At 37.7% G+C, this 12,615-nt stretch overlaps 1 protein-coding gene across 4 annotated transcripts in view; it reads right to left on the bottom strand.

Moving 5' to 3' along the window:
* The window catches only part of OTOG (otogelin), a 110,861-nt gene that overhangs the window by 59,006 nt on the left and 39,240 nt on the right, over nucleotides 1-12,615 (bottom strand). For all 4 annotated transcript variants that reach the window (XM_083837231.1, XM_083837228.1, XM_083837229.1 and 1 more), the window contains exon 24: nucleotides 3,200-3,307. In XM_083837231.1, the coding sequence (XP_083693357.1) occupies nucleotides 3,200-3,307 (108 nt within the window). The remainder of the gene's footprint in view (nucleotides 1-3,199; nucleotides 3,308-12,615) is intronic.

Here is a 12,615-nt window from a genome sequence, read left to right as displayed (position 1 = left end):
CCACTGGACCAGGTTTCTGAAAGCCCCATCCAACCTGGTCTTGAACACCTCCAGGGATGGGGCATCCACAGCTTCTCTGGGCTGCCTAAGCCAGTGCCTCACCACCCTCTGAGTGAAAAATTTCTTCCTTATATCTAATCTAAACACACCCTCTTTTTTGCTTAAAGACATTATCCCTTGTCCTATCACTGCACTTCCTGATAAAGAGTCTCCCTCCACCTTTCTTGTCCCCTTTAGGTACTAGAAGGCCAATATAAGGTCTCCCCAGTGCCTTCTCTATTCCAGGCTGAACTCTCTCAGCCCATCTTCACAGGAGAGGTGCTCCAGCCGTCTGATCAGCCTGTTGGACCTCCTCTGGACTCACTCCAACAGGTCCATGTCTTTATTATTTTGAGGGCCCAGAGCTGAACGCAGTACTCAACATGAGGTCTCACAAGCGACAAGTCGAGGGTGATGATCACCTCCCTTGGCCTGCTGGCCACACTTCTTTTGATGCAGCCCAGGGTATGTACAGTTGGCATTCTGGGCTGCAAGAACACATTGCTAGAACACATCAAGTCATTGACTGCAACTCTTGGAGTTGCACCTAGCCTATTCTAACCATCTAGCCTATTCCTTATCCGCTGAGTGGTCCACCTGTCAAATCCCTGTCTCTCCAATTTAGAGACATGGATCTAATATGGGAAAGGATGTCATTTGGGAAAGCAGCAAAAGCTTTGCACAAGTCCATGTAGATGACATCAGTTCCTCTTCCCTTACACACCAGTGCTATAACCCATCATAGAAAGCCAACAAAAATGTCCAGCACAATTTGCCCTTAGTAAAGTCATGTTGGCTGTCACCAATCTCTTTGTTTTCCATGTCCCTTAGCATAGTTTCTAGGGGGATCTGTTCCATGATCTTGCCAGGCACAGAGGTCAGACTGACTGGCCTGTAGTTTCCCAGGTCTTCCTTTTTTGCCTTTCTAAAAATGGGATTTTTATGTCCCCTTTTGTAGACAGTGTGAACTTCACTGCCAAAACTTCTCAAGTATGATGGTTAGTAGCTTAGCAACTTCATCCTCCATTTCCCTCAGGACCCTTGGATACATCTCATCAGGTCCCATGGACTTATGCACCTTCAGGTTCCTTAGATGGTCTCAAACTTGATAAGCTTGATAACTTGATAAGATGTTTAATCTAGCCAGTATATGTTCTGGCTGTAGCACTGAAAACCAAATTAGTCCACCTCAAAAAATGGCAAATACAGAACTGCAGTTCAGCCATACTCCTGTGATAGATTTGAAAGTCCCTGGGATTCCACTGGTACTTTTTCAATTTAAGAAATTACTTAATTTGCCATTTTACTGTTGGACAAGTCAGATTAATAGTTATTTTGCTCTTACTAAATGAGATATGAATGATAATTAACACCAGCATACACTATTTCCGTGCACTAAATAACATTATTGTCATTGTAATTGTTACGACTGTTTAAATGGTCTTGCTGAGTGTTCTCACGCTTTGCACAAGCAAAAATGCACCTTTCCTTTGACATATCAAATATACTCAAGCATACATACACAGCAGTCTAAAAGACCTTCTGCACTTTGTATCAAATGTGTCACTTTTGTAGAAAGCATAGCTGGTTGCAGACTGCCTGTCAGTGGACAAATGATTGCCAAAAAGTCATTATCACTTCACATGTCTTTGCTTCTTGGATGTGGAAGACTTGAAAACCCATGAGGATTATACAGGAATTAATGGGCCTGGCCTCAGAAAAAAAGACAGAAGGCTTAATATCCAGTCTTTCCACCTGCACTGCTGCTGCCTTCGGTGAAGTCTCATACAGATTAAATGGAATATAATAGTTCTTTCTGATGCAAGCAATCACACCAGGTCTAATTGGAGAGGCCTTTGGAAATAAGGGGGTGAATAACCCGGGTCGCTTTACCTGCCTGCCCAGTGGAGATGGCTTGTAAGTCGCTTCACCAGTCGACCAAAGGACTACAAATATCTTCTAGAGCAGATACTGAGGACCTGACGAGAGGCAGAGGTAGGCAGTCAGCACAAGGCTGGAGGGGGCAATGATATCCAGACAAGGCAGTGTCTAGCGCTGACTGGACAAGTCTTCACTGTGCGAGGCTATAGAGAGCTGCACAGGCCAGGAGCAATAGTTTACCAGGTGAGACCAGTCAAATGTTCCTGGTAAGCTAATAGAAGGGGACAAAAGGAAGGAACTGCTCTGCTGATAAGCTGAAGGCTACAGCACTACTACAGGATCTAGATACTTGACAGTATAGCTGATTTTTCTGTGGCTCTGAACAAACACTTAGTGCCAGGTTGAAGTATTCAACAGTAGACAAAGAAAACAGGTGGCTCCATCAGGAAAAAAGTTTGTATCGGGATCATGCAGATGTGTTATGTTTTCACATCTTAGCTTTAGTGAAGCTTATTGAAATGTTGTACCGTGTTCTACTGAGAGCACTCAAGGAAACTGCAGAGTAGCATAGCTACAGAGAATGAGCTGTACTTATGACACTGGATGGTGAAAGGAACAGGTCTCTGCATATCACTGAGTGGTCCTATCAACCAAAGTCTAGTGGAACACTTCCTCTAAATGCCAATTCATTCATCAGTTATCTTACCCACACGCAAAGCCAAACAATTTATGTTACTATGCTCAGAAAATGGTATTGCTCAATACTGTCCTGAATTCATCATTGTAGCAGTCCACAGGCTTATGTTTTGGGCTCTTAGAATGCTTAGATTCTATGATAAATGTTAAAATGCAGAAGAAGGAAGTTTTGATTTAACAAATGTCACACAGGTGTAATATTTGAAGAATTTTTCCTGTACTCTAGGAACACTGGACAAGGAATATTCATTTAGATTATCTTGACAGAATGACAATCAAAACAGTGATTTTTCTAAATCACACTTTTTCCAAATTGAAAATTTCCAAATTTGTTTTCTTTTCCAAATTTCCATTCCCAAACAACATATTGCTTTTTTTTATGTAAAAGTTTCCTGAAACAACAAACTCTAAAGAAAGGCATTTTAATAGTTTTTGAAAGAGCATAAATACAAAATTAGGGCAGATCATTTATTAGAATCTAGTGTGAAATGATTACAAAACATGAAGGTAAAAAATAGAGCAATAATCAAGTCAGAGCTAAACAACTAAAATGAAATAAACACATAAATAGATCTGTACTTACCATGTATGACAGGAAGAAATCACTTTGTCACCTGGAAAGTATTCTTTTCCTTTCCATGAACATGGACATTCATCTGCTTCCAAGCACACATCCCCATGCTTAACAAGACTAATAAATAATAATTAAAAAAAGATATACATTCAATAGAAGTAAACCTGATATCTACATGCAAAAGTATTTTCCTAAACTTTACAATAATTTTGCAATTGTAATTGAGAAATAAGCCATTTAAAATATGATATTGAAAAGGCACACTTTTATTAATATTTATGTATGTGTAATTTGGTAATTTTCTTTCACAGGTATCTGCATATTGTATCTTTAGTAACTACTAGCGCTTGGGACATCCAACCCTCCAACCAGAAATCTCACTAAGCTTTTCCAGATCTCCTCCAAACTTCTCCAGATTTCTTTTAACTTAGTATATTAAGGGTTCAAGGGCAGGTTGGATAGGACCTTGAGCAACCTGACATAGTTGAAGGTGTCCCTGCCCACGGCAGGGGCCTTGGAACTAGATGCACTTTAAAGGTCCCTTCCAACTCAAACTATTCCATGCTTCTATGGTTCTAACTGCAGCAGAGTTTCCATGAGATGGAAGAGTCATCACAGGCTTTGCTCTAGTGGTAGAAGCCCAACAAAAATCAGTAAGTTATTTATTCTAAGAATCTGTGTTAATTAAATGCATATTAATTAATTAAATGCATGTTTCTTATTCCTTACTAGAACTAGAGAGCTTTCATTTGCTGCATAGTTTTCCTGTATCCATTGTTAACCTCTTGATTTGTGAATAATCTAATAACTAACAAAAGAGCTATCCCAGATGCATGAAATGAATCAAGTATATATTACTGCATGAATGGCACCTTACCTTCAAGCAAGAAATCATGAATATATTTAGCTTTATTAACACAAATATCCCCACAGACTTCAAAGGAAATTTTCATGATAACACAGAGAACCATATGCATAGCTTTTTGCAGTTCAAGACAAAAAATTTGCAGTTCAAGCTATACATTTGTGTTCATAATTACATCTCCTAAGGTACCAGATAAAAGCTGAAATTAAAAAAAAAATGTGGAAAACAATTCCATTAGCACAGAAAGAATAGAGGAATTCTTGTCCAGCGAGACAACATAAAGCGACTAGTCTAAATTTTAAAGTAAAATATTTTTTGCTTTTAATGATACCCAGAGAAATTGAAATATCAGAGTTTGATAAAACACAGATCTCATACAGATTCTACAAATAAATCTCAGGAAATACGCCAGAAATACTGAATATTTTTATTTAAAAAGATTAATTTTTTTTTTCACTGAGCCTAACAACACAGTTGTACTTCTCCCAAAGCTGGACTCATTTCTCTAAAATATTTTAATGCTATTTGTTAGGCAAGCAGATATCAGGATCAGGTGCAATAACTGACAGAACACCTTTGATGACAAATTTATCTGCCAAACGAAAACTGTGACTTTTACGAATGCAAACTCTTACAAGCTTACAGCAGTGACTTCAACTTCTGTAGCTCCAACTTATTTTGTGTTCTGTATCTGTTCCTACACAGGATCCTGTTTGATACAACATAAATAGCTGGAGTAAGTTGCTATATACCATGCTAATTACATAGTAAAAGGATTTAAAGATGACATACAATCTAAAATTATCCTTGCTTTTAAATGACAAGTTTTGAAATGTATTTCTATTGGAAAATAAACAATCTCTTAAAGTGTTGCTATTAGGTTGATAATCTTTTTTTTCTTTTTCAAGCTAAATTCATTTGGAATTACAGTACCTCTCAGGAATAATATAAATTCTATGCAAGGTCTCCTGTGTTCCTACAGTTTTCTGAAGAAAACAAATTAGACCTCTCTGACACTTAGCACTGCAATTTTGGCAAGACACTGCACCAAGGACAACAGGTCAGAGGTGCAAGGCAAATCTTTGACAACCAGAGCGATGATGCTGTTTTGTTTCCATGGTATCCAAAAGGAAAGATCTAAAATTGCATTCAACACAGAACTTTTTATTTACTCATATTAATGAATTTCTGTTTTGTGAACTATGATTTAGATGCTTCTTCAGTGTTTTATTTATATGTGATGGAAACTTACAACTCCATAGCTCTTCTTAATGGGAACACACAAACATAATCAAGAAAATAAAACTACATTAAACTTAAAAACATCCTCCCAGATATGTGAAGTGTTTCTTGTAATCCATGCTTATTTCAACTATTGTGCCACTTGAAGACAATCAACTGGGAGACTGAAATTCCCACCAGTTTAAAGGTCAGAACTGAAGAGAGCACATTCAGACACAAAGAGCATCATACTGACAAGGTAACATTAAATACAGTTTCTTCTTCTGGGTGGTTAAAACAGGTGATAACAGCTTTCTCTCTTGTGAAGCCAATCAAGTGGATAGATTTCAATGATCTAAGAATTCACCACAATTAAATGGCAGGCCTCGCATTGCTCTACTTTGAAGTATCAGACGTTTTTCTTGACACACTTACTGTCCAACCTGCAGTGAACTGCAAAGATACACGGACAGCTATCGTATTGCACCATCCTTAGCCAATATTCAGTTTCATTACTATTTCATTATTGTCTGTAGTTTTGTTCATCCACATACAAACAAATATTTAAATACTCTCAGTAAAGACATCATTAGAAGCAACGCGTCTCCTGGGAATGAACAAAAATCTCTTTACTTCTGCAAGGCCCACAGATTTGGGCCAGAATTCTAAAAAAAAATAAAATAAAATGAAAAAATTAACTCTTCAACAGCCTCTGCCAGAGCAGTTTTTAACAGGTTGTGCATCACGCAGCTCTTTACCCTTGGGCAATAGCCTACTGCCAACTGATTTATGCAGCCACGAACACTTTTGCCCCACCAACAAATCTGCTCTCTGAGTGTTCCACAAATCATCCTACAAAGGTCAGTAATACTATACAGGGTAAAAAGAATGAAATAAGCAGCAGGACATTTCTAATATCAGAAAGCCCCCCCCCCACGACTTCCCTAACAAGAAAACTTGATAAACAAACAACGACAACAACAAAAGCAGGTGCTGAGTGCTTTCTTAATTGTTTGGGGAGGTATTTAAAGTATACCAATTCTTACATTTTATTTTTAAATAAAGAAATATTGAGTAACTTCACCAAGCACCAGACATTTTGCAGAATGCTTAAGCGTTTTTATCATACCCTTGCTGTACCTTTCTGAGTTACCCAACTCATTTTGGTGCTTCAGTTAAGATGGTCAGACACCTGCACTTCTGCAGCTTCATCCTGTGCTGGTAGGACCCCTGCACGCAGCTTCACTACCAGCATCATACTGGTGCTAAGCAGAGGGGGCCATAAAAAGAAATTCAAAGAAACAGAAATAACAGCTTAAAGACAAAAGGTAGGTGAGAGCAAGAACATGAGAGAAAAGTCAAATGATCAAGATTGATCTAGACTCCTGTATTCTGCAACCTCTTTTGCAGAACATCCCCCCCCCTCCCCTTCAGCTCTTTCTAGAGGCTTCTGAATATTTGGCTCATCCAGTTGCCTGCGTCTACTCTGAAAAATCCTCAAGCAAAACATAGCTCCTGCCTCCATTTGCCTTCTACTGATAACTGTGGATAGAGGAGGGCAAAATTACCTCACAAGTCACCAGTGTAATACTCTCAGAACCATAAAAATTGGGTACTGCTTTTGGAAAGAATGCTGTAACTTCAGAGCACGGCAAGAAAGGGATTTGGTATCAACATCTCTCATTCTAACTAGAAAAATATTACAGGCATTAAGCAGGGTGACTGAAAGAATGAGGGCAGGAACACTTCTATTGGCACTGATTTTTCTTTTTTTAAGCTTGAGTTGTGGAGAAAGAATACAAGAAGAGGGCAGAAAGTGAAGACCATCAGAGAAAACAGAGGGTTCAAAGCAGGCATCTCCCCTGCCCCGCTCACAGTTTCTGCAGCGTGATAAGGTGGGACTCATCTCAGAGAGCACTGCAGGAGAAAGCAGTTAGACACTTTCTTTTTCTAGTAAAGCATATCCCCAGGAAAGACTGAAGGAAAGGAAGCATATTGTTTGTCCCAGTGTATTCCACAGGTAAGTCAGCCATGGACTGTGATGGTATTGTTGTGATGTCTGATACCTTTCTACATCATTTCAGCTGTACCTCACCTCTACTAACATTACTTTAGGGCTATGTCCCAGTTTTTTTCCAAGTATCTAGAAAACTATAGGTGCAATTCAGTGCTAAATATCATGTAAGACAGGACTCAGGCGAAAGGTGAGATTTTTTACATACATATATATGTATATATATATATATATGGGAATGACTAAACTGATAATACTAGCTGTCCTTGATCTGCCATCACTGGCTGAAGTTTCTTTAGACACACATTGCTTCTGATAAGAAGTAAACTCTTCTACAGGATGAAGATTTTATTTATTTTTTAAATATACAGTTTTTGAGCATAAATCTGTATTTGAAGATATGTGCCAAAGTATATTCCTGGTTTCTGAGTTCTTAACCTGTAGCAAAAAACATGCTAAGTGCCAGAAGACTAACAGTTTTACAGCTGAAGCAGTTTTCAACATGGAAGAGCTGGTGGCTCAGTGGATTTACCTATCTTTCCCAGTAAATACTGTCATCAGCTTTTTAAGAGTCAGATCAAGTACCTCCCTGAATGGTACTGGAAATTAACAATAAAGCAAAACAAAAAGACAAAGATGGCTTTACTGATTCATGACCTTCTCTTCCTCTCAATGAAACAAATAAGAACAGAAATACTCCACTACTATTTTAATGGTATTTTACCATGCAGTTTTTCTGATATAACGAACAAGTTGAAATAGATAATGCATTTTTGGTAACAAAAGGAATTCAGAAACTTCGAGTGTAACAGAAGTCTTCCTTTCAAAGCAAGTTCAATGAGTGCCTGCTTAAATACATGTGAATAAAACAAAGGCTCTATGAAAAGGCACTCAAGAATCTGAATGATACCAGTGAAGAAGTTCTACTGTCAAGTAATTAAAAGTACAGCGAGAAAAAAAATACTTGTTTGCAGCTAATGAACTAGAAAGTGTCAGGACCAAGAGAGTTTTGGAAACATTGCAAGAGGAAATATGGCGCAATGAAGTAGATTAAGGAAAGCAGCAAGTCTGTCTAACAGAACAGAATAGAAAAAGAACTGGGTTTGCTTGTTATGGTACTGCAAGAGAGGTACATATACCCTTTGGAAGTGAATTCTGACCCAATACAATTAGCATGCTGCAATTCTATAGCCACCAGAAATACAAATCAGCATGAAAAACAATATGGATAAGCATCAGTTTCTGAAGCACCCAAACACAGGAATGTTGATGCAGTCTTTGCAATTGTATTTTCATGAGCAAATAGAGTGCAAAGCCATGACGGTATCCCTAGGGGGGTAATCCCTTTATCCTGAAAAACATTAAGTCTTCCTGAGAGATTTCTCTAAAACTCTGCTGAAACCATAAAAAGGAAAAGATTAAAAACATTTCTCACGATGGCACTGCCATCCAGAAGAGAAGGATGAGCAGGACACTCCTTTTTTCATGTTAAGAATAATAAATTGTGAACTTTACTTCTTAAAGTAAGAACCAGTAAGCCTTTTGAAAAAGACTGTGACACATTCCAAAATGAAATGACTTTGAAATCAGGTAAGAAGACATTTTAAAACAAAAAAATGGACGTAACAATTTCTTCTAATAAAAGTTAGTTTTCTTACTACCTAGTTCAGTTTGTATTTGAACCTGAATTGCATTCTTCCCTCATTGTTATGTTGGTTTGTCTACAGATGTTTATAAGATGACAAAATTCACTGTTTTCTTTCTACAAATAAGAAAATGATGATTTTTCTTTTAGAATAAAACCTTTCGAGAATGTGTTTAAGCTCCTTACGTGTTATTCGATACAGTACACCACCTCAGAAATACGGTGACAATTCAGATATTTTGGAAGAAAAACAATACGTCACAGTATCCCTTCCTCAATTACAAAACCTCATTACAACTACAGGACATTAAAGCTTTCAGTTTACTATCTTCTCATAGCTTTGTTTCATGGGAGCAACAACTGATGGAAAAAGAAACAGACCTGTTAATTCCCATTAAGTTAAAATAGCCCAAGAGTAATACTGTCTGTGATATGTGAATGACTATAACTCAGTGTGCCAACACTGGTGTGATTGGAATTTGGGAGGGGAAAAAAAAAAAAAAAAAGGAAAAAAAAATATAATTTGGCACCAAAACAATGGAAATAAAGGCCAACTTCTTCTATTTTTTGATGTGCTAACCACAAATCAAGTCTATAGAGATCCATGGTTGTAAACTTGGTGAAAGGAGAACTCAGGGTTTTGTTTCTTCCTTTTTTTTTTAGTATGGAAAAAAACACCTCTCCACACACATCCTGCTTAAAACATGGCTCACACATTTGTAAATACTTAAACCATAAGGAGTAGTAAAAATACTGATGCTGTCTTATTTTGAGATTCAAAATAAATACATAGACCATTAAAATAAATATACGTACATCCAAACATGGAGCACATTACTTCAAAATAGGATATGTGTGCCTTTCACTCATAAAATTATGATCCCCAAATCAGTCTCCAGGTTCTTTTATAATTATGTTGCTTTCTTTTTACGTACGGTCTGATGAGACTCATCATGAACACAGACTTCAGCACTGGATGTTGCCAAGGTATGAGAAGTTAAGAAGTGACCATAGCTGTACCTACTAATAACCCTACTGCTACTGGCAGCCACTTAAGAATTAATTTCTAATTCTCTAACATTAATGACATTGGAAAAAATAAATGATTTTTGAAAAGGAAGAAAAGGAATGAGATTGTTACTGAAACAAGAAAGCGACAGCTAATTAACCATGAGTAGGAAGAGAATCATACAATGGTTTGGGTTGGAGGGGACGTTAAAGAGCATCTAGTTCCAAAACCCTGCCATGGGCAGGGATACCACCCAGCAGACCAGGCTGACCAAAGCCTCATCCAGCCTGGCCTTAAACACTGCCAGGCACGGGGCATCCACAGCTTCTATGTACAACCTATACCAGTGCCTCATCACCCTCTGAGTGAAGAATTTCTTCCTTATACCTAATGTAAACCTACCCTCTTTTTGTTTAAAGCCATTATCCCTTGTCCCATCACCGCACTCCCTGATAGAGACAAGAATGTTGTGTGGGACATTATCTAATGCTTTGCACAAGTCCAGGTAGGTGATACCAGTGGCTCTTCCCTTATCCACTACTTCTGTAACCCCATCATAGAAAGCCAACAAATATATCCAGCACAATTTGCCCTTAGTAAAGCCATGTTGGCTGTCACCAATCACTTCTTTGTTTTCCATGTCCCTTAGCATAGTTTCCAGGGGAACCTGCTCCATCTTGCCAGGCACAGAGGTGAGACTGACTGGCCTACAGTTCCTTGGATCTTCCTTTTTTCCCTTTCTAAAAATGGGGCTTGTGTGTCCCCTTTTGTAGTCAGTGGGAACTTCACTAGACTGACAAAACTTCTCAAATATGATGGATAGTGGCTTAGCAACTTCATCCTCCAGTTGCTTGAGGACCCTCAGGGGTCTCATCAGGTCCCATGGACTTCTGCACCTTCAGATTGCACAGATGGTCTTAAACCTGATCTTCTCCCACAGGGGGCAGTTCTCCCTTCTCCCAGTCCTCGCCTTCACCTTCTGTGACTTAAGCGGTGAAGTATGGTTATAGATTATAGTTAAAATAAAGTGAAATTAATCCTGGCCAAGATTTCAAAGAAGTTTAAAAATACTGAAAAGTTAGTAGAGACTCCTCTGTTCAGATGAATTGCAGGGCAGTTGGTTTGATTAACATAGACTATAGAGGGGACAAAACCATGAAAGAACCATGAAAGGGAAAGAATGTGGAAGATCTAATAGACAAGTAAAACCATGGAGTAGGAACAGAAGTAGTAAAAATAATTACTCTGCATTTGGTGCTGTGTGTATTGCTAGCCATTGACAAAACTCTTGGAATGGGTAGTGGAGGTCTCCTCATCTCCATAGTAAAATTGATTCAATGAATAATGTTTATGGAAAACATTATTAAATATTTCAGTTCATGGAAATACAGTTGGATAACCCTCCGAAATAAACAGTAATGTATATTATTAAACAACTTAGTTGAATCAGTCCAAATAAAAATATCTGTCTTCAAAAAGACGACTTCTTCTTCTGGTGGCTTTTCAATAATGAGATATTTGATAATGAATGGATAACAAAAATTCAGCACGTGTAGTTCTAATGTTCAGTTTTCTTCTTCTGGGATGGAGATTTAAAAGGATGAATTTAAGAAGCCCAGTTACATACTAAAAAAATAAAAGCTCACAGGAAGGAAGAAAATTCCCTTTACAGAAAAATCTGTGAATACCAACTCTTGTTATTTTTTTCTTCTTTTTTTAAAGATGTGTAATCAGTTTTAACCCCAACGTGCTATTAGAACATGGTGTACATAAAATAAATCCCTCAGGAAAAAAAAAGATAAAAAATAGAATACCATAGGTATCAGATGTCACTGGTTAAATTCAAGGTGTGCAGCCTAACTAGACTGAACCAATATTGTTTAATGTTTAAAATATATTGACAAATCCACTGCTCTGTGACGAGACAAAGCCATTCATATTACTCCATGTTACAAGTTCTGTAATTTCTAATATTTTTTTATACAACAAATAATAATAATAAAATAGACTTCTATAGTTGTTCAGAAGTGCCCTCTAAGAGGTGTGTAAAATGGCTTTTTAAAAGTTACAGAATCTCTTCTTCCATGAATTGTCTTTCTTTCATTAGATCTAGTATAGCCTGCATGTTTGTTATCATGAATCATGAGACAGATAAACCTGTAATATTGTCACATTCAATCTCTGACCAATTAAAAAATATTTCAGAAGTGTTATAAGGTAATCCTTAACATGCAACAAAACCTGTCTTAGGTTTTCAGTCCTTTGTCATTTCTTTGTGGCTCCTGGGACAATTCACAGGGAACATCTATAAATCTATGCCAGGGATTCTCAGCATTACAGTATTGAGATTGGTTGGCTCCGGCAGACCCAAGAATTATATGTATCCTTTACTACTGCTGGGTCACACAAGTAGCTTAGAAGCTGCTCAAAAATGTTGCTGAAGTAGGGTTTCATCACCTTTCTTAAATTTCTGTTCCCATCCATCTTCTAGGAACAGCTGCTTGGTAGGGAGAATGAAGAGAGGGTAGAAGAAAAATTATTTTTTGCTGCACTTGGGTCTTGCTTGCTAGACCCTTGCTTTTTGCCAGAGTTTCACAGACCACTATTTAAACAAGCAGTGAAACAGACACAGATAATCATGTATTAACATAGAAGAACACCAGATTTATAA

The sequence above is a fragment of the Anser anser genome (genome assembly GCF_964211835.1).
Source record: "Anser anser genome assembly, chromosome: 5".
In the NCBI taxonomy this organism is placed as follows: Eukaryota; Metazoa; Chordata; class Aves; order Anseriformes; family Anatidae; genus Anser; species Anser anser.
Note: the sequence above shows the minus strand (reverse complement) of the source record. Positions and strands in the feature narration are given on the sequence as shown.